This window comes from Nothoprocta perdicaria, unplaced genomic scaffold (genome assembly GCF_003342845.1).
Source record: "Nothoprocta perdicaria isolate Ctin4 unplaced genomic scaffold, notPer1 scaffold_70, whole genome shotgun sequence".
NCBI lineage: Eukaryota > Metazoa > Chordata > Aves > Tinamiformes > Tinamidae > Nothoprocta > Nothoprocta perdicaria.
Genome location: NW_020455977.1, coordinates 91,691 through 118,106, shown reverse-complemented (window position 1 = coordinate 118,106; position 26,416 = coordinate 91,691). Strand labels below are relative to the sequence as shown.

General features: G+C 36.5%; 1 protein-coding gene across 5 annotated transcripts in view; it reads right to left on the bottom strand.

Annotated features, from left to right (window-relative positions):
* TAX1BP1 (Tax1 binding protein 1) overlaps window positions 1-26,416 on the bottom strand; it is a 49,734-nt gene that overhangs the window by 6,168 nt on the left and 17,150 nt on the right. For 2 of the 5 annotated variants that reach the window (XM_026050790.1, XM_026050791.1), the window contains exons 4-14: window positions 23,167-23,354; window positions 21,835-21,993; window positions 13,578-13,726; window positions 13,360-13,450; window positions 11,770-11,955; window positions 9,544-9,771; window positions 8,594-8,740; window positions 7,274-7,367; window positions 6,064-6,182; window positions 4,743-4,868; window positions 3,380-3,451 (exon numbers count right to left, since the gene is read on the bottom strand). In XM_026050790.1, the coding sequence (XP_025906575.1) occupies window positions 3,380-3,451; window positions 4,743-4,868; window positions 6,064-6,182; window positions 7,274-7,367; window positions 8,594-8,740; window positions 9,544-9,771; window positions 11,770-11,955; window positions 13,360-13,450; window positions 13,578-13,726; window positions 21,835-21,993; window positions 23,167-23,354 (1,559 nt within the window). The remainder of the gene's footprint in view (window positions 1-3,379; window positions 3,452-4,742; window positions 4,869-6,063; window positions 6,183-7,273; window positions 7,368-8,593; window positions 8,741-9,543; window positions 9,772-11,769; window positions 11,956-13,359; window positions 13,451-13,577; window positions 13,727-21,834; window positions 21,994-23,166; window positions 23,355-26,416) is intronic. The other 3 variants (XM_026050792.1, XM_026050793.1, XM_026050795.1) reach the window with 3 other exon arrangements.

Genomic DNA, 26,416 nt, shown 5'->3' with positions numbered 1-26,416 from the left:
TGGCTTTTAAATTCATGTGGATTTAAATCCAAACTTAAATTTGAAGAGCTGCAATTTGACGTATAGATTTCAAAGTAAATAAATGTCCTAGGCAAAACAATTTGTCCTCTATGAATATAATGGTTAAAAAAAACAAAGTTCATACCTGTCTTGTAAACAGAGAGAATGAAACCCCACACATTTTCATCCCTACTTGTTACATCTGCATTCTTGCAGTTTGGTAGAGGTATGTGTTTTTACCCAGAACCAAAAAATGATGAATTTCAAGAGACTTAGAGGCCCTGCCTCACTTAATTGTTAATTAAAAGTCTGCACCAGAAAGTCAGTCCATTCTTTCAGAGAAGTTAAAGCAGAACTCTTCAAAAGATTCATGTATTTAGAAGTCTGAAATTCTGCATATAGCCTATAGAGACAGTAATTATTGTAAACTACTAAATAATTTTTATAACATATACAGGCTTAACGTTTCAATGGCTTATATATTAAGGGCCAGTAAATAAAGTGAATTAAGTGCAGGCAGTGCCATCAGTTGTGCTTTATCCAAAGACTTTTCTCTTGCCTGCCTTAGCTAAAGCAGATTAGGGAAGAAATAAAAAATAAAACAGAACGAGACAGCACGTATATCAATACCCAAAGGAATGTGTGATTTACAATTATGAACAAAGCAAAAACAATATAATGAAAAGGGTAGTCCTGGAGAGAGCTACGTTTTTTTTTTCCCTGCCAAAAAAAAAAAAAAAAGGAGGGGGGGGGGGGGGGGGAACAGGTGTGTTTTTCAACCCATTTTCATTCTGGTAAGCATTTCCTTGGGGGTACTTTAAGGTTTACTGATGTAATATTAATAAAATTTTCAAATGCAGAAGCATGCGCCTTCTGCAGCCACTTTACAGCAAAAACTTCAAAACTGAAGCTTTGACAAGTTTAACTATGTAAGATACTTAGTGTCTAGATTATTTAAAAAGAACACAGCACATTTCTCATCACAGCTTAAAGTCCAAATAGGAAGGAAAAAAAAAAACCACCACCCAGAACGCCCTCACAAACTTCAGCACCAATAACACCATAAACTCCCTTGCATTCAGGAAAAAATAAAATGCTGTCAGCAGTTGATAGGACAGTTTTGAAGAAGGTACATTTTTTAAACCCTTGGACTTAAAACACAGCATTTCTTTCAGAAAATGCTCTCCTGCAGCACAGCACAACGTCTGCAAAACACCTTCCAAGTAAAATGCCCTCTTACCGATAAGCTATCAACTGTGCTAACTTCACTCCAGATTTTAGATAGACTAAAATGCATATATGATTGAAATGCTTAGGGTTAAATGGTTAGGAGACTGTCTTAAAATTTTCCTAAGTGGATAAAATATAAATAATTATCTTTGCTCGATACAGAGCAGGAACAATTAATTATTATTGAAGTTAAGATTTTCCTTTTTAAAATCAATTTCTTCTGCAATATGGAAGCAGTTTAGAGAAAGAGGCGATGGCATTTAATCCTTTAATTTTAGCATCACATAAGATTAAAACAGAATGTAGATCTAAGTGACTGTAAAAGGTGCTGTAAAATAGTCCTAGCCAGAAGTCGGACAGCTACGGTAAAGATTGATGAAAAATCAAAGGCTATCCAAGTATGTAAATAAAATAGAAACCAAGTAATTTTATAGGTTTGAAGAGACTGGAAATGAACATTTTGAGCATGCTATGTTTGGTGACATTTATAAACAAACACTGATAATGGAGTATAAATTGAAAAGCTGTTTACTATACTGTGCTTAACCTTTTAAATCATGGTTCCAGTCTAGCAAAGCACTTTGATTCTTCTTTGTAATGTAAATATCCATAAATTCGGTAGACACAGTTCCAAGCTTTTACAAGGTTCATACCATATTATTACAGTTGCCTTCCTTCTTATGTGTGTTGTTTAAAATTACCCCCTCCAGGTAGACTAGATTTACCAAAACTCAACTTTTACTTCACTTTATTTTGAATTAGAAGAAAATAGCAGAGATTTATTAAAAAATTAAGTCTTTGACCTTTCTGGGCAAAAATATTAGTGGACTTAAATATCAATTACTTCTGAATCTAGAATTTTACAAAACATTAATTGATTTAATATGAAATCAGTTTAATCTCAACTGATTGATGTACAATTTCATGTTTGCAACACGTATCTGTTTATACTTTTCATTTCAACGCATGTGGCTCTAAGTAATCTGGGCAACGGGAACTTTTCTACCCTATCATGCAACATTATCTGAATATAATAAGGACATTTTATTATTTCGGCTTTCAGTTTAACAGTCTGGATAAATGGCTATATAAGATTAATGTTCTGATGCTGAAAGTACTTCCAGTATTAGCATTTCAGAATTAATTTGTCTGGTGTAACAGCAATAGATTCGATCAGACAGTAAGCTCTTGAAAGCAGCGGTTCATTTTCTATCTTATATTTGAAAATCACAGAACTGTTTGCCTATCTTTATCTCTTTTCCAATCAAGATCTTTTTATAGCTGTAGATGACAGAAGTCATGACTTCCACGTAAGTCAAGCTGCTGTGAGTACATGAGGAGACTGCAGATGTTGAAAGGATTTGGAAAAACCTTAACCACTGCTGAGGGCTGGGGAAGCTGTGAAGATTTAAATGTATCATGCACCTTTCAGGCCAAGCTTCCAAAGGAAATAAGGTTTCCCACTTGTGCTGCCTGTCAGCTTCCATCACCAGGAACTCTTGAAAACACCACAGAGAATTAACTGTCTCCAAGAAATGGAAGTGCTGCCAGTTGGGGCTGATGCCCTGTTAAAAGGAAGGCTGCAGCACGAGCTCAATGACCACCTGTGTGGTTCGGGCACAGACGCTAAGTGGGCACCAGCCTTCAGCCCCCACAGGGCCAAACCCCTTTCAGCAGCAACAGGAGGAGCAGAGGAAGGAGGAGGCTGAAAACTCACTGAAAACCTGTAAAAGAGTCAGGGAGCTACTGAGATTAGGAGTAGAACAAAATTTGCAAGAATTCTTATGTTCTGTGAACTCTCATCCCATTAACTTTCACAGAATTATTTCCATCTCTTGCAAAATAAATAAATATCAATTTGTATCCTGCAGGAATTATTCTAGAGCATTATTACAGAATAATAAATTACAATATTTTTCAAAGTTGAGCCAATTTTGTTGAGTTAGTCTATTAGGTCACATCTTAAAACAAATATTAATAGGAGTTTCCCTTTAGTTTGAAATGATAGTCCACTTTGACAAAATATGTAAACATGGAAAAAGTATGTTTGAAGAGTTAACAACTTTCTACTTGAAAACAAACTGCAGTTCCTCAAATCTAAGAATCCCACAAGTGCTAGCTTCCAAAATCTAGCAGGATGCAACCGTACCTTTTCACTGGTGAAGAGTTCCAAACGCGAAGTCAGCTCCTTTATTTGTCTCTCTTTTTCTGCCAGCTGAACCTATATGAAATTAAGTTTATAGTCCCTGCATTAATGAAAAGGCATTATTTCCCTACATGTTATACAGTGAAAATGTAACACAACTTAAAATCACCTAGTTCTACCACAAACATCAGAACCAGAAAAACAACAATTTGCTGCCAATTCATCTACTGTATAATAGCACAATGTTGAAAGCCTGTACCTGCCAGGTGCCAGCCTTCAGAAAACAGATATGAGAGGATAAAATCCGCGGTTAAACCCTCGGGGATGAGCACTAACAGTGATGCTAAGGGCAGGCAGGACAGCACTCTCCAGGAAGAGCTGCAGTCTGAAAGCTCCATCACACAAGTCCTAAGGAATCTGCTCTAAGTTCTTCAGGGATTTCTTTCATTCACTTCTCTCAAACTCATAAGAAAAATTAACAGAGAACCAAACTCTCTCTCAAATAAACTAGGTTTATCTCAGACATATCTATCTACCATGTCTTTCAGTTGTGTGTTTCAGAAGACAACGGATTCAAGTGCCTATGCAGGATTCTTCCAGGCTTTCTCCTTGCTTCCAAATGATTATTCAAGTTGCCTTTCTCCCAAAGGGAAATTTTATTCAGATTTTCATTACTTGGGAGACTGCCTCTCCACTTGGTCTTCTGGCGCGCAAGCCCAATGCTCTACAGAGCTCAGAAGCAGCTTGCTCAGTCCTCAAATTCCCTCCTCTGGCTGAGTTTGACAGAAAAATCCACTGACCACAAGGAAACACTCGCCTTACCCACCCATGCATTTTCCAGAATGTTAACGGCTTTTGAATTAAAGCCAAAATATTTGCTGCTTTGAAACCAATCTATTGGTCACTAACAGCTACCAACTTTCTGTTGTTCAGAAATTAAAAAACATTCACTAAATTATGCATAGCAACTAATAACTACTAATTAATAAAACAGGATAAGCCAGAAAGAGTCACATATTTTACAGAAGTGAAATTAGAGCTTTCAGAAGAATGTGTCAAAAATTACTGAGGGACAGGACATGCTTCTTGAGTACACTGCAGAATAATGGCATATTTTATAAAAGCAAAACTACTGTACTTTTTCATTGAGAATGTGTTTAAGCATTAAAAGGATGTGTTGTTTCTACAGTGCAAAATACATTTTCTGTTTATTATAGAAAATAAGTTTCTCCTACAAATACTGTTTAATATTTGAACTATGAAGAATAAGCAACAGTGTTAAGAACACTGTCAACACTTAACAGTGTTAAGAACACTGTATCATTTATGATTTGGGAAGGGGAAAAAAAAAGAAATAAAAACTTACTTTATACTGATCCTCCATTGCTGCTAGCTGTAATTTCATACCCTCATTGATTTTCACCTGTTCTTTCCACTTCAGCTCCAGTTTAGCTAGTTCATCAGCATAGACACTGCATTTCATCTTCTCATCCTAAAGTAATACACACCATGGCATGAAATTCTTAACATTTTAAGAGTTATCATTATTAGAAAAAGACAAGTAGGTCGTTAACTCTATGCTTTTAGAATTGGATAGTTTACAAGCCTGGCCAACAGTAAGGCTTTGAAGAAGATGGGGCTACTGAGCACTGCAGAACTGACGTTCAATATAGATTTATTCCTGCTTGAGTTCTCAGTCAGCTCCTACTCCTCTTTAACTGTTTAAGCTTCTCTGTGCAAACACAATCCTAAGTGCTGCGATTGGGAAGTTTGTTTTCAGTGTCCCACTTTACAACAAAACTTCTCCCCTTGTGCTCCCCTAAAACCAGATCAAGTTATCTTTCATCCAGAAGGTCAAAGGCAAAGCTTTCCTCAAAGCATGCCTAGGGAAGAAAGAGCCACCAGAAGACAACGAAGGCCCTATGGAATCACATGGCAGTCATTACCACCTGGGAAACATGGTTAAAATAACCTGCTTGCAGTAAGAGAAACAAGGTGAATTCAAGGAAGTTTCTCAGTATATTTTGCTTATTTGAGGTTAAAACAAATCAGGGCAGGAAAAGAAATCACTGTCAAAATATTTCATCTTCATGCATACATCCAAGCTGGTTACATGGAGATCAAGTTAGGACTGACAGGCTCAGAGGCAATGTGACCGTGGCTAGCAGTGCTGTCGGGGACAGATGGGGCCTAGAAACTATAGAAATGTATGTACAGCTCCGTGCTCTCACTGAGCCTGGGCCAATGCACATTCCCAACTTGGACATCTAAACACTGGGCAACTTCAAGACTTTCAGATGTAGAAGGAAATATTACACTTGAACACCAGATCAAAAATATTGCTATGCTTGTTCCACACATCAGCTGGTTCATAGCAACCTACTATATTTAATTTGCTAATATAATCATATTTAGAGATAAATAACCCAGAACCTTAAGAACAGAACCTTGACCCAGAACTGTAAGACCACCTTTTTTCCTGTATCTGAGTTAACCTGAAGGGTCTGTCTTTCAGGTAACTGTGAGCATACTACATAAAACTGTCTTTTAATGTTCAAATTTCTACTATAATGATGTCACGCTACCCAAACAAGCAGCAAGGCAATTCTGCCGGGCAAGTTTTCTTACTTCTAAGATTTAGAGCCTGAGGGTTTTTGTTCAGATTTCTGAAGCAGCTGTTTACTTACTGCCAACATTTGCTTGCATTTCTTATATTTCTCTGTTTTCTCAGCAATTTCTTTATTCATTTCACGTACTTGCTCCTTTACCACGAATTCCGAAACTATATCAGATGAAGTGGGGCTAACTGTGAACATTGAAAAAAATATATTTGATTCTTTGTTCCATAAATAAAATCTGTATCAAAGAAACGACAGGCCAAATTTGATGGTGCATCAGGAACAGAGCTGCATGTTATCCAAGCAGATATTTATTCAGAATCGCCCCCCTCAGCATCTACTGACTAGTGAGTCTTAAAATAAGTAGTCACGGGATCAGCACAACTCTATTCCATTTTCTCACATAACAAGGATGAGCATAAATAAAGAATACACAATCTACAAACCAGTGTAAAAAAATGCATATAATTCTCTCCATTAAGCTCCCAAGAAAGTAATTAACCAAATATGCATCTTATAATACTAGATACTTTATTCTTCTACAAAAATATCTAATTTATCAGCTAGGCTACTTTATCCAACCACATATTAGGGCTTGTCAAAATTATATTTATTTACAACCTGCAGAATGAAAGTGCATGTGAATCAAGAGGATATGTACTTTAAAAATAAGTATTTTATTAGCATTTATGAGTGAATACTAGATCAGACGTAGTTATAACCTATTTTCTTTAAATTTTAAGATTACTTTTGTAGAGAGCCTAATGCTTAATTAAAACTATAACCTAGTTATACTTCTAGTTAAACTTTCTCTAATAAGCCACTAAGAGAATGGCCCATAGTCTTGATCTTGTCATCAAATCATCATATCTACTCAGGTATGATATAGCATTCTACTCTAAAATTATATCTACATATAATTAATTAGTTATTATGACATGATTGCAGAATTAACATGGTAACATGGGGCATGTTTTTAAATGAAATCCCTCATTAGCCCAACAAAACCAGTGTTAACTGCCAAGTGAAAAATCAGAGCTCAGTTCTTAAAAAGAAAAAAAGTTAACTGAATCCCTTTGAAAAGATGCAATGAAACTACTTAGGAATAGTATTGATTTGAAAAAAATGCTTTTCAGATGAATCACTTTTCTCATTACTGTTCTATTTAAAGCAAATGCTAACTCCTCCTAGCTCATAGTAAAAAGACAACTGTAGATTGCTTCACATAAACAGTACTTTCAGGCTAATATAAAATAGTCAAAATTAAAGCTGGTGGTACCTGGAGATGCAGACAACTTTTTGTCTGTAATGACGGCAGAAGCTGTCTGAGTGTTGGCTACATCTGTCAGTTTCTGTTGATTTCCTGCAATTTTCTTTGTGAAAAGAAACTTTGTTTTGGTATTTTAATAAATGAAAATCAAAGCATAAAGAAACATCTCTTGCACTAACCATTCCTCTAAAATTGGACTAGGCAGAATTGCTTATTAAACTGAGATAATGATAATGCACAATCATTTTATTCTAACAACACTGAAATAATCTAAGGCATAATCTAAGATTATGATTTTTAGTAACTATACTATCTACAATTCTTTTTGTACTGCAAATTGTAATGTTTAAACAGATTATTATGAAAATACCACTTCCTGGAGAATACAAACATCTAATCACTTAAATGTCCTACTTCATTAGAAAATGAGTAACCTGTGTGTATTTATATATATAAAATATATAAAACATATATTTATATAATGTTTTTATATATATATATAATTTAATGAAATATGACAAAGATATGAAATTTTGGCTTTGTATGAGATGCACCACATAGCCCAACATATGAAAAAATTTCAAGGAAAGGCCATAGGCATAATGATATGACACCTCATTCACCATTGACCTTCTGGATGAGAAGACAAACGTAACCCATAGCTCAAGACTGGGTAGGCTCCCATCTGTTCTGTGAGCAGCAGAAATACTGTCCGTTTTTCCAGGAATTCTGTTTGTGTATCTCTCCTTTACTCACACTTCCTCATTTCTGCAATGAGAGCCTTCCTATTCTCCTCAGTTACTAATTTCCCCAGCCTTCTGAAGAGCTTTGAAAACTGCTTCAAGTTCTTCAAACTTTGTCAACACATTTAGTTACTAGGTGGCCTAAGGCCAGCATCATGATTGTATAAAGCTCATTTATTAAAAAAGCTCAAATATTGATTGGAATATCAAACAGGTACGGAATACAAACTTACATGGCATGGAAGCTTTCTTCCCACCTCCCTTTGACTCCCTGTGAAACCTTCCTCCATTCCTCCACTACTTTTTTCTTTCTTTAAAAGGCAACTAACTATGCAGGTTAGTTGCAAAATTCTGCCTTAAGCATAACTATTACTATAGGTTCAACTAAACCCTGCTAGCTTTCTACACGTGTGCTTATCACAGTTTTCACAAGAACCAGAGAAGTAAACTGGCTTTCAGGAAGAAAACAAGAAATGAAAGAGCCTCTGTTCAGCACTTATTTTAATCCTTTAATCCTTGGCGAAAGGAAAATAAATAGGTGCTGAAAAGTCCCAGTAAGCACATACAATTTCTCCATTCTACTTACTGCCTGTTCTGTAAATTTGTTCACTTGTTTTTGCAGTTTTTGACACTCTTTGAATTTTTCCTTGTAATGGTCAGCAGCCATTTGCAGGCGAAGCTTCAGATCTTCAACTTCTCTGCGTAGCTCATGCTCCACTGTGTTGGAAGTTTCCTTAAAAAATAAAAAATAAATAAAACAATCAGAAGTTGGTATCCCTTTCATTCAAACAGCACCATTTCCTGAAAGGCCTTTTCTTTTTCCAATGAATGCAAACAAAATGCTTGGAAGTTTTCCATACAAGTGTGAAGGAAGCCTATGCTTTCTTTGGGGGAAACACAGGAATAGAGAAGCAAAGGAAAGATATAATCAGCATCTCTGCTACACTGACATATACCAAAAGTCTAATTCAGTCCTTCTAAAGAAGGTGCTCAGGCACAGCCACAAAACCAGGTAGACCACAACAACAATGTAGAACACTCACTGTATCTCTACCAAAAGTGGTTCAGCCGAGCTGTAAAACTGGTACATGAAAATAGGAAATCAATTTGGACAATAAATTCTGAAAGACTCCTGAAAATCATGTAGATTTCCTCAATGAGGAAAGAATGTTATAAAACAAGCAAACAGAACATAACACACTAACTCACATCCACAATTTTTCTATCTGCATGAGTTCTTATGCTACTATGGTTCACTCACAAAAGAATTAGGAAAGGCGGTAGATTTAAAATAACACTGCATTATTTCTTGAAAATAATTTTGGCAAGGGGTGGGTGGCAAAGAAGCTACTAGAAGAAGTAGAAAATCTCTTTCTTACAAACCTTCCAATTAAGCTAACATGCATTTGATTAAAGGTAGTATCCTGAGTGTCAGGAGAGAATTCACTAACAGTGATCATTCAAACACATCCTTATTCCCCGACTTCAGAGAGATTTTTGTGAATACAGTTTCAGTACTAAAAGGTAACACTTTACTTGTTCATTTTTCAAAGCTGTGATCTTCTTGATTTCATCTGAAGCATCAGCAAGCTGCTTTCTCAGCTTCTCGTTTTCGAGCCGAGCACCGTGCAGATCTGCCATGGTCTTGTCTCGCACGTTGACCGCGTCACTCAGCTCTTTCGACATCAGGACAGCTTCTTGTTTACTAGCCTGGATCTGATCTTCAGCTTTTCGAAGCTGCTCCTTCAAAATACTGGCATCCTCCTGCAAGAGAGAGGAGAGGGGAGAAATTGATCACCTTTGAATTCAGAAAGTTCAAATACAGTTTGCTATAAAGCTGGGAATATTTGCAAGAGAAATGAAATTTAGTTTTAGAGGGAAAAAAAAACGGTAAGGTTGCAAAGAAGTATCATTTTCTCCATATATTTTGTCTGCTAATGAGCATGTACAATCATATTCCACCATGATGTAAATGATTGTGAGCAATCACTACCTCAAAACACAGATTTAAATATTACTTTACCTATTCTATGTTTTTGTTAACTTTCAGATTTAATATTAAGCATCAATAGGATAAACAGTCATCCAGCTTCAAAACCAAAGTTCATTCCCCAATAAGACAGCACAGGCAACAACAGAGTAAGCAGCCTTAAAATGCCTACAAATGTAGGCATTTTATGTAAGATTCCTTAGTGCAGGCACTGTGCAAAAGAGCTTTGGGAGGTTGTTCATACAACTCCATTTCCCAAGATCTTGCTCAATAAGCTTTTCCAGGAAAGCTGGGAGCAAAAGGCAAGGGTAAACTGCAGTATGAAGTACTCAAACACTCTCACTGCCACTGCAGCCCACAGGGCAGCTCAAGGAGCCACTCACCAAGCTGCACTACAGCCCCTCATCCCTCACAAAAGCCCAGGATCACAGAAGGAAAAAGCTACTACAAGCCTCTGTCAGTCCCTGAGCCTCCTGAAGGCAAAATAACTCCATATTCTTACTCTAGACACAAGTTCAAGTATTCCTGGTGTGCTGTTAATTTTTGAATTACACAGCAGGTTGTCCAGTGGAATACTAATGTACACTGCAAACATTTATGCAGGTGGATGGACTAGGAGACTTCTTTAAGTCCCATCCCTTACTTATTTTCCATGGCAGACCCCACATCAGTTACATTTAAGTAGGTATAATTGGTTTCATAATTCAAGACAGTTATTAATAACTGACAGGTTTTTGCTTGTTCCAATTCTGGCATATACATTATTAAGTTTTTTATTTTCAAGTATTGTAGCAGTTTAACATGCTCAGCAGTTAAACCAAAAGACAAAAAGAATGTGTTCTGATTTAAAGCACAACACTGTGTTCTTACTATTTTAATTCTCAACAGCACTACTTTACTACTACAACTGTATATTCATAACTCATACTGCTTTAATGCAGTTTCTATTCCTTCAAGATCTAGATTACTTTTCCAGCAAGAAGACTGACAAGACCCACAAGGGAGCAGTGCAAAGCAGTCTGCCCAGTCTGACTTTGCTTTGCTGACCCAGCAAATGCTGTGCCTGTATTAGCTCTCTAGCTCACATTACGTTGGTGGAGCAACCCCCCAGTGATGCCACCTTGTCACATGTCACTGAGCAGCCTCAGGGCACAGGGACCGGTGGTTTCCTTCGGGCGAAGCTGACCAAAGCCAACACAACTAATGGAGATCCAACCTATGGAACCCCCACACAGAGAACCTACCACCCTGGAACACGGACAGAGCAGGCACTGTGTCCTCAGCACCTGCATTTCTCATTTGATTTTGTCTGTTTATGCAGTACTTGCACACCCTGAGGATTTACATTATATTATTTATATAATAGTACATTCACCTAACATTTGCTCTTCAGGACATCTTTCAACATGTCCTCCTTTCTTAGCCTCTACAGGTTCAATGTGGCTACATCCTTTATGCTGCCTCACTCTGTCCTTTTTTAACAACTCACATGCACACACCATTTTCACTGGATTTACAAAATTAAGTCTTTACACCTGTCTTACCTCATCTGCCTTACCTTATCACACATCAAACTCATCTCAACATGCTCCAAATGAGCAAAACTAATTCACATTCCTACTTGCTCATTTTCTGTATCTGCTGAGGAAACCATCATTCTCCTACCTCTCAGCCTGTACCTTCAACTTCCTCTTTTCTTTCATCAGAGACTTGAAAAGTTCACAGACTTCAGATTTATTTTTAACCAGGCCAATTATAATACCAATGCTTACCTTGTTGGATGAGGAGAGCAAAAAAGCTTTCTTCATATTTTCTTTCTCTGCTATAAATAGCTGTAATTTGCCAACCTCCTCTTTATAATACGTTATCATGTTTTCTTTGTTTGCATCTGAATTCTTAAGCATCTGGATCTCTTTCACTAGTTTGGTGTTTTCTATTTCTGTATTCTTCAAGTGTATCTGCAATGATGCTAAAAAATGTCAAATTCTTCTTCCACATAATAAAGACCACTACCTGCCCAATTAACTCTTCACCAAATTTTAACTCATCTCAGAAAGATTAGAGTAAGTAAAGAGAAAAATTAAACATTTAACAATATCTCTATTCTCATAGCATGAATTTTCTGTCTGGAATCCTTTCAGATAGATCTTCAACTCACAGCTCCACTCTACACCTAAAAGTTCACACCCTGACTTCAGTCCACATCAAACTCAACTTTTCAAAACTAACTCCTCTCTTCACAAATGAAGAACAACTCAAACCCAGCAAAATGCCTGCAAGAAAGCTAAAGAGAAATTATTCTTCCAGTAGTATCTATTTACAATTATCTAAGCAAACAGGATTACATAGCAATATGCAGTTCTAAAGCAAGTTGTCTTTAAGATGTCATCAAGTCTACCTAATCGCATAGTAAATGAGAATTGTTGTACACAGGTCTTCTCCATTCACACAAGGATACCAAGCTTGGGAAAAATATTTTGAGATTTTAAGATGACTTCAGGAGCAAACCTAACTTTGCCACATAAAAGTCTTTTCCTATGAAGGCAAATAATCTTTTCAACATGCATAAATTGCTTCACAAAATAAAAGGTTTCATCATACTAGCATATAAACCAAAAAAGATTTAAAAAAATAGGCAATAGTATGAATTTAACAGATATCAGCTCAGGTCAGATTAGGGGTGACATTTCCTGATCAGGTTCTTCAGGTACTTTTCTAAGGAGAGGGTCACATCAAGTTGGACAGATTAGTACAAGAGGCCAATACATATAAATATTTCTATAAATAGAATAAATACACATGGTTCTATCAGCTCACTTGAAAAAGTCCAAAGTTACGGACTTCAAGATTATTTGTGAGATTATTTTCCTAATAGGGCTGCTTCCAAGTATCAGCAAAAGGCACCTGCTAGACTATTAAATCAAAGCAACACAGATCCTGCTAAGGCTTCTCAGTTATGCACTAAAGTCAAGAACTGGGATCCAGAAAACATATTCTGGAGAAACTTACAGTAAAAAAAAAGTTACTTTCTTTTTCATAGCTATGTTAAGACAATTACCAGGTGATGCATTGTACGACTGAAGAACCACGCCACTAACATCTATTATTTTAGGTTACTGTGTTTGCCTTTTAAAAGAAGTTGTGTATCCTCCCTCCTTAGGACATTTTTATATCCTTGCAGAAATTCAAATGCTATTTCCTCATTCACTTTTATCTAACAGCATTTATAACTATCTTAAAAATGTGTTCATAGAAACGATCCATTTCCTTTCTTCCTCAACATCCAATTTATCACACCTCTCTATAAAATGTTATTTCAAGTGACTTCATTTCAGTGTATACAGGGAGATGGAATAAATTACCTTATAAAGTTCTTTTTCATCCTTTTCAGTCTTTAACACACATTCAAGTTGCTCCTTCTCAAGGGTTACTTTCTTCATTTTGTCCTTCAGACTAAGAAATTAACAAATTAACAGTATTGTTACCAAAGGAAATTACTTCATATACATGTACACCTTAAAAGAATACTTGTGGAAAGAAAAAGTAAAACATGGAAGGTAAGGGACAAATGACTAAATACCTGTCTAACTCTGTTTCTTTTGCAATGGCTTTTTGTGTAACAGTCATGATATCTTCTTCAAGCTGGAGAACTTTTGAAGCAGCCTCCTCATGCTTCTTTTTCAGATCATCATTTTCAGTCTTAAGAGTTTCTGATGTTTGAATGTTAGTCTTAAAAAAAAACGCAAGTACACATCACTTAGGAATGCATATCTTCAGAACAAAAAAAATGTTATTTGAATTAATGCTAAAATAGAGAAATACTGCTTTCATTTTGGAGTACATGTAAAGTTATATTATAAAAGAAGATGGTCATTAGGTTTCCTCTATTCTCTAAAAAGCATGTCAAGCCCTTTTCAAATCGCCCATCTGCTATAAAAATATGCTAAACATGTTATGAATATTCATTTTCCCCCCCAATCTTTGAATGATGCCAATTATCTCCAATGCACACTTTACCCTAAAAGGGCACCAGGATGAGAGAAAATACATAAGAAAAGACTAAGAAGATAAGCGGCCAAGATCAAGATACATAAGAGAAGATGTATTTAAAATTAGGAACCAAAAAAAATAAATCTCAATTAGATGAGAATATCTTTAAAAAATAGAACTCATTCATTTCAGTCTCAAGCACAGCTGGACGAGAATCATTGGAACTTAATATCTCTTTCTACAGTTAAGCATGCTAAAAATACTTTTCTTCACTGCAACAGGTTTCACTATGTATTTTCTAACGAGGAAAGAACAGAATAAGATATGGAAACAAATCTGGAATGACCTACTATTAAAGAGACCAAAAAGGATGCCAGAGAGAAAGACAGGAGGGCTTTGGGGAAGAGGTTCTTTAGACAAAAAGATTGTTTGCAGATTCCAAACTGTAAATACAGGGGTTTTAGACAACTACTGAAAACCAAGCAGTGTACAACACAAAGGACAAGAGGCTCTGTAAGCAGCTTCTGTTTTGGCAGAAGCACCCAGTTATCCAGAGACTACCAAAGCCTTCACAGTGCAAGACAGACAACTGCAATTTCTTGGCCATCTCTTTTAAGTCAGATAAACTGCACTTAGCTCTCAGATACATATACATCTTCTGCTTTGGTTTGTAGACCTTAACTCAACTTGCACCGGAAACAAGAGTTTACGTTTGACCAGGTAACTAATTCAGTCAAGCCACAGCTAAGCCAGCTGCAGGAAAAATGAGATAAAATGGAAATACAGGTGATCCTGATGATGAAGAGCTAGATCAAACGTTTGGAAGGTGCGACAACCTCTTGAAACACACTGCAGCACTAGTTAGTGTCTTAGAGAACAGGAGCTTCTAAGATGTAATCTACAGCAGCAGAGCCAGCTTGGGTTTGAGTATCTCAGGGATGGAGATTTCACAGCGTCTCTGGGCAACCTGCTCCCTCACAGGGAGGGAGTTCAATCACTCTCGCAGGAAAGAGGTGTTTTCTTAGTTCAGAAGGCATTTCCTGTGCTTATGTCTGCACTGATCCCAGGGGTACCACTATTGCCCAACCTCCAGCTGGACTTTGTGCCACTGATCGCAACTCGCAGCTGAGCTAGTTTTCCACCCACCTTGCTGATCACTAGCCCACTTTTTACCAGTTTGTCTGTGAGAATGTCAGAGGAGACGGTGCTAAAAGCTTGGCTAAAGTCAAGGTAAACAACAAGGTAAACAAGGTAAACAACATCCAGTGCTCTCCACTGACCCATTCTTGTCATCACAGAAGTCCAAAACCACCCCAAATTTACTTCCTTTTCAATGCCACTTTGTTTGAAACAATGACAACCCCCGTGAGTGCATGAATCACTGTTCTTATTGCTGCAGTGTCCAGAGCGTTCTGGGCAGGGACAGTTAAATGTTGTTTCCATCACAGTAAAAACATCACAGGCTATCTTAAATAATCCTGCATAATTATTTTAATATAATGCTATTTTCTTGAGAAAAGTTAACACTAGAGTATAGCACACACACCACCACTACGTGTTACTACTTTTGGTATCAAAATTCGTCAAAGTCCAACTTAGTATCGACCACGAGAGTGGTATGAATAAAAACATAAACAAGGTCAAGACAGACTGACCAAAGCAAGAGACTACAGCATGACCTTCAGAGTTTGTGCTGACACTAAAGGTACAAGTTGTCTTTTTACTTTACATTTGGAAGATTAAAGCACTGGCTTGTTAGTCATTTTTAAACAAAGTCAATGCCCCGAGGCAACAGAACTGTACTGGTATGTCAGGAGAAACTGCATCAGCCAGAGCTCATGGAGAACCCCTACTGGCCAGATTCTGACTTCACTGTGTTTCAAGTACAATAAAATATAATGAGAACTGTTTTTACTCATTAATTGTCAAAAATATGCTGTTAGCAAGTGTAATTAAGCCCTGCTTTTACAAGCAGCTGAACAGAAGTTCAGGCATGATCATTTCTTTTGGTGGGGTAATTGCTAGGGTGGCAAATGTAACCAATGTCTCAACTACTTCCTGAACTTTACACCAGCACACCATGCGCATGTTGATTTTTGCAACTATTGCAAACTGCAACTATTTGAACTCAAAATTGCTGCCCAGGCTTCTCAGAGTTGCTAGTATTTAAAGCAGATACTAAAGAACTCTGCGAAGAAGGGCACCATGAATGCCTGCTCTGTTGAGAGTAATGTTGGAGCCGAAGACACACGATTTTTGCACGGTTTTTATTTTTGAAAAGCTATCAATTTCCTGCAACCGAAACACATTACTTTGGTGTAGGGAAGGCAGCATATTTTAATTAAAGTCAGTATTCCAGGGAAACCTTGCCATATAAGCAGCAGTAACAACACGCGCTAGAACTGCCTGTGCAGTGGAGACTAATTATTTGTCCCTGTTTGGAAAGCAGAATAGTAAAAAGTCTATTTCAATGCATATCTGTGTTTTCTCTAAACACCACTTGGGCCTAACTGTAGCCGTTGTAACTCAAGTGCCTTCAAAGGAATTTAATCTGATACATTATACACACAAACTGTACAAACAGCTCCAACAGCCTGCCAAAGGTAACATATATTAAAAGGAATTAATAGCCTGAAAAAATACACTCCACAAACAGCATTACAATTGATGCTGCTTTGCTAGTTATTCTAGAGGGACATGGTATTAAAATGTAAAAATTCCACACTTAACAGATTCTCACCTAATAAACTTGTTTAGATACAAATAAAGCCTACAGTTTTGAAAGAAAAAAGGATTATTTTTTTAGAAACGACTTGTTATTCTACAGCATTTTTAGCAATTCAATTTAGATGCTGCAATCCTAGTCTCTTACACTCTCGTTACAGTGGTTCCAGAGCCTGTAAAATTTAAAATGAGTGCTCTTAGACTACTTTATTTGTACAGGGAGCTATATTTTAGGAGGAGTCAAAAGAGGAAGAATATAAAAACCACACTAACTACATGTACAACCTCTATTACACACAAAAGATGATTAGAAGTGAAGCAAACAGTAATTTAAACTACTTGCTAAGCATTATATATATATTCTATATACGCATATAATATTCTATAAAGTATTACACACATTATATATTTGTTATGCTCTTTCCTTCTACTCATAACAGAAAGAAAGGCACAGCGAGAACACAGATCATTTTAACGATCCGGCTTAGGAACACCTGACGATTTTAACGTTATTTTTCCTTTGGATTATTTTTTTAATCCAGGTTACAAATACAGCACCTGTAAGAAAATAAAAAAAAAAAAAAAAAAAAAAAAAAAAAAAACCACCTATAATTCAGAATTTAGTAGCTTTTATCTTCATGACCATGATTGGCAACAGAAAAACTGCTTTAACACACACACACTATCCCAGTCCCTTTAGTGTCTTTCATGACAGCCTGTATTTATGACATTGAAATGGATGAGGTGGAAAAAGCTGCAGGACCTGGCAGAAAAGGTAGCTCTGGTTTTGAAATCACAGAGTCACAGAGTTAAGTCTTTAAAAGAAGTACTGTTTTGAATGTAAGGACGTTTTGATTATGGTGCAAGAGCCTGAGGAATAATTGAGCCTCCACCTCTTAACAGTAAAAACAAGTCACCATTTTCCATGAAAAAAAAAATAGAACTATGAAAGATATCTACACAGGTAAGAATGCATCTATAGATGCTGAAAAGAAGGAGCTGTTAATGAAAACCAAGTTTAATCTTCATGATTTTAAAACCGGCAATCAGTATTCCAAAATCTAACAGAACAGAGTGACAGCTACAGCAGTAACTTGGCAGTTAGTCTCGTCAACTAACATTGTTATAGAGAATAACTGTCTGCTTGACTTCAGGTTTAGACTAAACTCTGCAAACGTTCATCCAGGCGGCATTTGTCATCTCTTAGTGTCGCGAAGACACTCACGGTTACAGACGTGCACATTTTCTGCAGCAGGCAGACAATACTGCACGTTTACAGAAACACTGTCACGGGAGATCCTATCAATGCCACTTATCAGAAAGATAAATTGACTAATTGAAAAAAAAAGTCAAATGGAGTAATTAATTTTTACAGAAATGATGAAAAAATAAGTTTCTAAAGCCAGGAAATTCATTTCTGCCCCAACTTATGCCACCATCATGCACATGGAAACATTATCCAAGTATCTGCAGGGCAGCTAAGCTGTAAGCTTGTTCCTTCTGACCTACGTCAAGCATTTAAGAAAGCCACTAAAGCACCAGTAAGATCTGGCACCACTATAGCACTGTAAGTAACAGCTCAGAAGCATCTTTTGCCCACTAGAGGGAGGCAGCTGATTGCAAACGAACGTGATTTGTAAACGCTACTCCTTCTACAGAAATACAGACGTACAAAAACCTCCATTTACACAATTCTGTAGCAATACAGTGTCAGAAGAGCTAATGGATGAAAGAGCAACACCATGACTACAGCATGTTCTTTTCGTTCAAGATAGTAATGCTAAACCTTAAAATAGCAGGCAAGGGCACTGCTGCTCTAGAGCTCACACAGTTTAAAGTATCCATGCTAAAACCGCTAGTACAAAGACCAAAAATCTGCATTCTTTGTATTTACACTAACAAGTATTATAGACACATAATGCAGTGTATAAAATACTACATATCTTATGTAACAATACATATACATACAGACACATAATAATAACACACAAATTTTTGCATTCTTTTTTCTTCACCTTTTCCAAACAATGAAACCCTTAGACACAAGAAGTGACTTCAAATGCCGACACCAGACCCAGACGCAGTGTTCACACAACGCTAACAACATGGTACTGCTTTACGCCCTGAATTCATCTGCTCCTCAGTCCAACTTTGGCAGGAAATCTTGTAAGAAGGAACCAAAAACCTGCACATCCCCGGAGCAGCCACATCAAAGACCCAGTGACAAAGCATGGCAACTAGTCAAACCCGGGCACGGAGACAGCCCCAGCGCAGCTCCTGCCCCACGCTCTGCCCGCAGCTGTGCGGGGCAAGGAAGCAAATCCATGGAAAGAGAGGGAGGAAACCCGCAATTTTGGATAGAGCTGGATCCACCACATGCTACCTGCACTAGGGAATCCCTGATTCTCCATTTCTCAAACACTCCCGAGATCTTTGCAAAACAACAAAGGAGTTGGAAAGAAAAGGGAGGAAAGCAAGCTGCCCTATACTTCATGGAGAGGTTCATGGCTCCAGGTCCTGTTTATCAGGATAAACGTGGTAATAATAAATAGCAGTCACTAACATACTAACAGTGGAAGCAGCTTTGCGCTCACATAGAAGAAAACACATGTCTGAACAAACACTCATGTCCTTCCCTGATACAAATTTGCTATTTAAATATACTTTGCATCAGTATTTTGCTGTATTTTACAGAGCCTTTTAGTCAAATAGAAATAGTATTTGTGCATTTCTCGACAAAAACTTGCCTAAATAATTATGAAAGACTTTAAAAAATACAGTTTATTCCGATAGAAAACTCCAAATACATTAAGGCTTTAAAAAACCTCTTTCACTACATTTCAGGGAATACTAGGTTAATGACAAACATTTATTAGAGCAAAATGGTACATATGAGAAAATAATTATAAACATTAAGTATCATTGCCTTTTTAGTTTAAGAAGAAATTTTAAGTACTGGATTTAATTTCTATTAAAATTAAACTACACTGTATTTGAAGTCTTTTGTAAAGCACCTAGCACCACTTTTTAATCTATTTACTTAGCAAGATTTAGAGCATAACTACAATCAATGTGCATACAAAAAGAGAGCACTGAGAAACACCATCCTTTAATTTAACAGCTAAAACAGAGAGCAGCCCACCTCACACTAAGCACTGAGGTTATTTTCATTAAGCAGTGGATAATTACTGCTCCAGAATATTTCTGTTCCTAGCAAAGACAAAGCTGTATTCCCTTCACCCACAGCTAAACTTCAGGTATTGGTAAAGGGAGATAGGGATGAAGCAGATAAGGGGAATCCTTAGGATCGGAAGGATTCAAAAGGAAGCTGCATACAAAGCAGTTTTTATTAACTTGTTCCTTATTAAGAGTTTACTCTACCTGATTTAGTGAAATCAAATTTTGATTTTTCAACAGTGACCTACGATGCCTATTTTGCTTATGAAGGTAAATGAAAGAAAAGCTTCAACTGAGAAAGAAATTCAAAAGGTGAAGCTCAGAGACTGGAGAAGGAAAGGAAGCAATCAGCCAGAGGTCTGAGACATGCAAAAAATAAAATAAAAATCACAGCCCCACAGCAGCAAACTTCTATTGTCTTATGTATGGATGAAGAATAGTTGGAGTCAGTCTTCCCTCTGATAGTTGTTTAGCTGAGCCATTGGCAGAAGTTCTTCATAACGCATCACCCTTCGAACACATCAGCCCACAACACGCCATAAAATATTCCTGAAGTTAAATTCTGATGTTTTTAGTTCTAAAAAACTCAGATAAAAACAACATAGTAGGCATCTTGTTCTTATAAAGCCTGGCTGTATATGATACATCACAGGCCAGCTTGCAGAACTAAATTTAAGAAGCTGCTTTTTAAAATGAGTCCTAGTGATAATGTGTATTAGAATTCGAAATTCATTTTCAAACATCGTTTTTTAAATTAGAATCCCAGATGACAAACAAAGGTGTCTATGCAACTCATTCAGTTTTATCCCCCAAACTCACTATTGGAATATCAAGCAAATACATAAAATGCACATTAGGATCTAATTCTAGTCTTACTGATTTAAACTAGCCTTCACACATCCTTGAAATTAAAATAATTCTTTTACAAGCAAGATTTGTAGTTTAAAACACACATATATAAGATGGATCTCAGGCTTTTCTTTTCCTTATCTACCATCGCAGTATCTGCCCATTTAGGTCTGACTACAGGGTAAGCTACAAAGCTTTAACAGTTTCTAATTCCTTCAAATCCCTTTCTTTTAAAGGTGTATCACGCAGAACTGCTGACATATACATACTAGCATTTAGAAATAGCCTATTAACTCCTGTCCACAGCTAAATTATATAGGCTTCATTACTTCAAATTTGTTCATGTCACCACCTCCCTCCCACGTGTTTTTAATCTTCTCCTAAAAGTTGTTTTTTTCAAACAAGGGCAGCTTAAAAATGGATTAGGTCTGACTCTTGTATACCTTTCACTATGATATTAGATTTCCTCATTACCATACGCAGAAGTACCAAATTAAACTTGCTCTAGTTTTGGCTACATTTCTATTTCCACTACCAATTAACACTAAGTTAATTTTTAGGTATTTTCTTCAGTCCCCCCTAGAAAAATCTTCAGACCTTTGTGAAACCTTTCAGGGAAGTCATAAGTTGCTCTTTACGTTTTGTATGCCCTGCTAGGAACATTCTCTATTGACTCTTAATGTCATTTTACAGTACCAAGATTTTTCCTCTCTATTCCCAAAACTGTGTGTTGTTATATAATTATTCCTTACTGGGCATTATTTAAGAAGTCTGCCTCCATTTTTAACTAACATAGGCAAACTTTAAACTATTGACTACTTTCCACTATGAATTCCACAATTAAATGTCAAACATCTGGTAACAGCTGTCATCGATTATCTTACCAAGCCTGGTACCAAAAGCCTTAAATATTTTAAGCATTTTACGACATAAAAGGAATAGTGGCAGGAGGTTAATAGGAACTGACCTATTCTAGTGTAAATGTCTATCCAACTGCTGAGGGTTTTTGATAGCTGATTTTCACCCAGTTTAATTGGTTCTTAAAAAAGGAGGATTACAGACATTATGCATCAGCCTTAATCAGTTATACAACTAACCTTTTGCTCCGTGTGCAGTTGCTCACATCTCTGCTTTTCATGGTTAAGTTCTTTTTCCAGTCTTTCAACTTGATCTCTGAGTTGTGCAGTTTCCTTTTCCAGAACACCAGTTACCTTTAATAGCTCTTCTTTCTCTTTTATTATTTTTTCAATTTTAAACTGTAAAAACAAAAGCATTCTTTTTTGATAATTTTTCTCCTCAGGATTCCTATTAAATAAATGGATGACTAGTTTACTCCTAGATTTAAGTAGAACACATGCATTCTCTGGCTAGGTTATTTTAGCTTCCTTTTTCCTCCATTTCTGCAATTTCATTCTTTTAACTGTCTAGTGCTACATCACCATTAGACAGCGCATTTTGTAGTGTCTTTATTTTTACTCAAGTTTTCCTCCTTCAGTGAAGTGCTTTTACTGTTCCCAAGTGACCACAACTGTGGAAGAGCTAATTAAGATGATGACAGCTTGGTGAGAAAAAGCTGTTGAGTGTAGACACACACATTAAAACAATGTTTGAGTAATTTCATGAAATCCTGAATGCACACATATCCAGAAGTAAGGAGAGGCACGTGAACTGGAACAGTCACAAAGGTTTGGAAAAGCCTATCCTCTGGTATGGAACTGGATTTTATACTCCCAAGACTAGAGAAGCAGAAATAATTCAGTTGTATGTCTGTACAGAGTCTTCTGTCTTTAAATTTCGAAAGCTATAAATCAAATGTGTTATATAACGTGCATAAAGGCAATCGAAAGAATAACAACATCTGCTGGCAATTTTCCGATCAGTTTTCTGAAAAATAACCCATACAAACATTTTCTTAAAGTAGGGTTCAGCCTACGAAACTCCAAACAGGTGGAAATGTCTTGACTCTGGATGCAAGCATACAAGTCTACATATAAGAAATTATAAAGACAAAGGCAGCATAAGTAGAAAACTACTTTAAGAAAAATGAGCTATTTAACTTGTTTAGGCACCTGCAACTCCTCAGCTCAGTTTCGAGTACTCTTCAGCTGTGTACAAACAAGAGCAGAAGAGTTACTCAGTTCTACCTTTCAGTAAGCAAAAAACATGTTCTTTTCCCATCCTCCTCCAAACAGAAAGCTGTATTTGAAACACTGAGCTATTTACTTACTAGAGTGGACAGTGCAGATGGGGGAGGTGAGCAACTTTTATGGCTTCTTGGTCTATCCTCAGTGCAATACCATACCTGCAACCACTTTAAATATTTACTCGCTTAACCTGCAAGTGGTCTGCAGCCTCACCTAGCAAATCTTAAACAAAAAGCTAGAAATGTGCCTAACAAGCAGATGGGTAACAGTCTAGGTGAATCAAACCTCGAGTAGTCCAGCCTTCGTTGTCACCACCAGCATATCAGAGTTTCCTTCATCCTCCATGGTGAGCAACTCTTCAACGGGGGACGAGGTGCGAAACTGGAAGGGAGTGCTGGCCCCCCGGATCTCGCCCTTGTGCGTCACGTAACAGAACTGGTAGAACTCCCCATCGTCATTTGGCAGATAATACCCTATCAAAATAAATTTGCATTTAAAGAATCATTTATACAGAAATAGATTCATTATGCAAGTCTCCATCTTGAAATGTATTATTAGATCACATATGACTTAGGCTTTCACACTCAGCACAAAACTGTCAAATGGTAGAAGGTAAAGCCATCATATTTAGTAAATCCCCGCCCCAGTGTCCTCACTTCTATTATTACAGAACATGGAGGCTTAGAAGAAATATCAGGTAAGAGGTGCTATATATAAACATCACCTTATAACACATTAGATAATAGCTGAACATATGCATATGAAGTAATTTAGTCATGAGTAATGAAAAATCCTGAAGTTTTAGAAGTGGATCAGGACGGATTATGTAACTTGTAAAAAACACAGAAAAAAAATCCTAGTACCCCTCCAATCACTTATTTTTATTCTGTCTTTATTTGTTGTTTTGATTCTATAAAGTAGAGCAAGAAGTCAGCAGCTTTATCAAGTTCAAAGTAAAGGTTCTGTTTCACATGATTGCATGGAATAAAAAATAAAATTACTCACACCACTATTGCACTAGGTGCCAAAGCAAAGGATTCCTCTGAATGATGGATCACACAACGTGATCCATTCTGCAACCACTGACAGAAAAATAAGCTTTTTATTTTAAGCTTTTTAATAAGTTTTTTATTTTATTTAGTTTTGCTTAACTGAGAGTTTGTTTTCTGAAATTAAGAAAAACATTTTGTTATTGTTTTTCTTCCAGTTTTTCTTGAGGAAAGAACAGATCACCTTTCATACATATATATATCTATATTCTTTTATATATATATATATATATGTAAGATTACATATCTATATTAGCAGATTATTTCAGAGTGACTGTTGAATTCAATTGTCGTTCACTATATCTTCAAATCCCCTTATAACACCTAAACTCACACGTTTGTGGGTGTTAAATCATCACTTCCAGAACAACTGACATTTTTACCTTTACTAGTTAATACAAGAAAGTACACGCTACTCAATTTAATGCTAAAAAAAACTACCCAGCTTAATTTGGAACACTGAATTATCAGACACCCTAAATAGCTGGGGAAGATACCACCATACTAAATCCTCATCTAACATTTGACCTACTGAGTCCACTTTATTTTTAAATAAATATTCAGTGGCAGGTGCTGTCATCCATTTCTGTCCACATTTCACCATGATTTAACCTATTTACCCTTCCATTACCTTTCTTATCAGTAGGTTCCATCCCCCAACTAAATGTCCAGTACTTCTAGAAACAGATGTTGAATGCCACAAAAATTTAAAAAACGGTTTGTCATAAACAGCTCATTTCCACATGCACCCACACACTCTCTCACACACAAACTTTCCTCATTCTATCAGGCTATATAATTCAGTTTGCCCATTATCAGAGATGAGAAAAATACCAAAAAAATGCCTGAAATAAAAACATAATCTACATTTCTAAAGTCACTTTTAAGTGCCATCTAAATAATGAAATCAAAACATAACTAAATTAACTAAAAACTCCTCCTTAACTAAAATCTCCCCCAAAAAGGTCTGATAAGATTCTAGTGAGAGTTAAAACAAACAAATAAAGAAATCAGGAATTTCTTTCACACACATACAAGTCAAGCATAGCATCAGAATCTCTACTTTAATTAAACATTTAACTTTTATTCCAGACACTCTAAAGATTTTTCATGGTACTCTTATCTTCTCTCCTAACGAATAGAAAAATTCTCTGCACAGCCAGCACTGATATTACACAACACTTCATTTTCAATGGCTCTTGTACTTTATTATGTGTAGCTCAGGGAGGAATAGGTTAGTGTGGAAAAAGGTCCGAATTCTGTACTTATGGAATCGACTGCATTTTCATACAAATGACTGCAGTTTTAAGTCCCTTTTATGCAATTCAAAGTTTAAATATGGTGGAGCTACACACTAATTCAGAACAATTTATCCTGCAACTCCAGAAGTTTTTAGTTCGTTGAAGTTGATTTTTAAAATCTTTTGTCTGGTGTCAAAGATGTACTAGAGAAAACAAACTCCTGTAATCTTTTTCCCTTGGCATACCTATTTGATCATACAAAGATACTCAAAGCATGTTGTACAACAGTCCCATTTATCTCAGATAATGACCCTCCTGTGAGCTTTAACCATCTCATCTCAGTAGCGCTAAAATCTCAGGATAAAATCCTAAGATTGTTAGAATGGACATCTGGTAGCTCTGCAAAAAAGATGGACTTTGAGCAAAGAAGGTAACAGATGACACCATCTGTAAACTGTAGCACACAGAAAAACACCAGATAACTCAGAAGGACTGATAAGAGGATGCAGAGCCCTTGGTTTCTGCATGACTCATAGTCCAAGTCTAATCCAGTGTTCTTCAATACTATCCAGTGCATTTTTAATAACTGTAGGAAAATGGATGAGTTTCTCAGTTTCTAGAGCAGAAATTGTTTCACAGAGAATGTGAAATGTTTCATATTCTGTGTTTCATGGAATTTGAAGTTATTTTCCTGATCTGACTATTTTCTGATCAGGTTATATGATCACCATCAAAGCTAACAGAAAACTTGGCTAGAAGGCAACAGAAAGAACAGCAAATGAACTCCAGCTAGTATTATTTGCAGCTGCAGTCAAAATCATCATTTTTAATAAGTCAACCAACCAATCCAGTAGCCCTCCTGGACTTTAGTGCTGTATGATATACATACACATACATATGTACAATATAATAAAGAGTAAAGCCAACTGCAGGGGGAGAGGAGGGGAAAGCGATAGAAAAATACATGATACTATTTAAAAGTCAGGTATTACTCAAAATAACAGGAAAATTTAATGGGGTGCTTTTTTAAAATGCAGATTTGTAGACCTATAGACATGTCTAGATCTATAATACACAGAAGTTCTACATATTCGCTTTACACCACCTCCATCTCTGAAGCTGTCACCTGTTAGCCTATATTGACAGCTCCTACTAAAGTATTAATAATAAAAATAAGTATCATTATCCACTTACCTTCCATCCTATTTTTCATATCTAAAGTTAGAGTAAACACAGGTGACAACA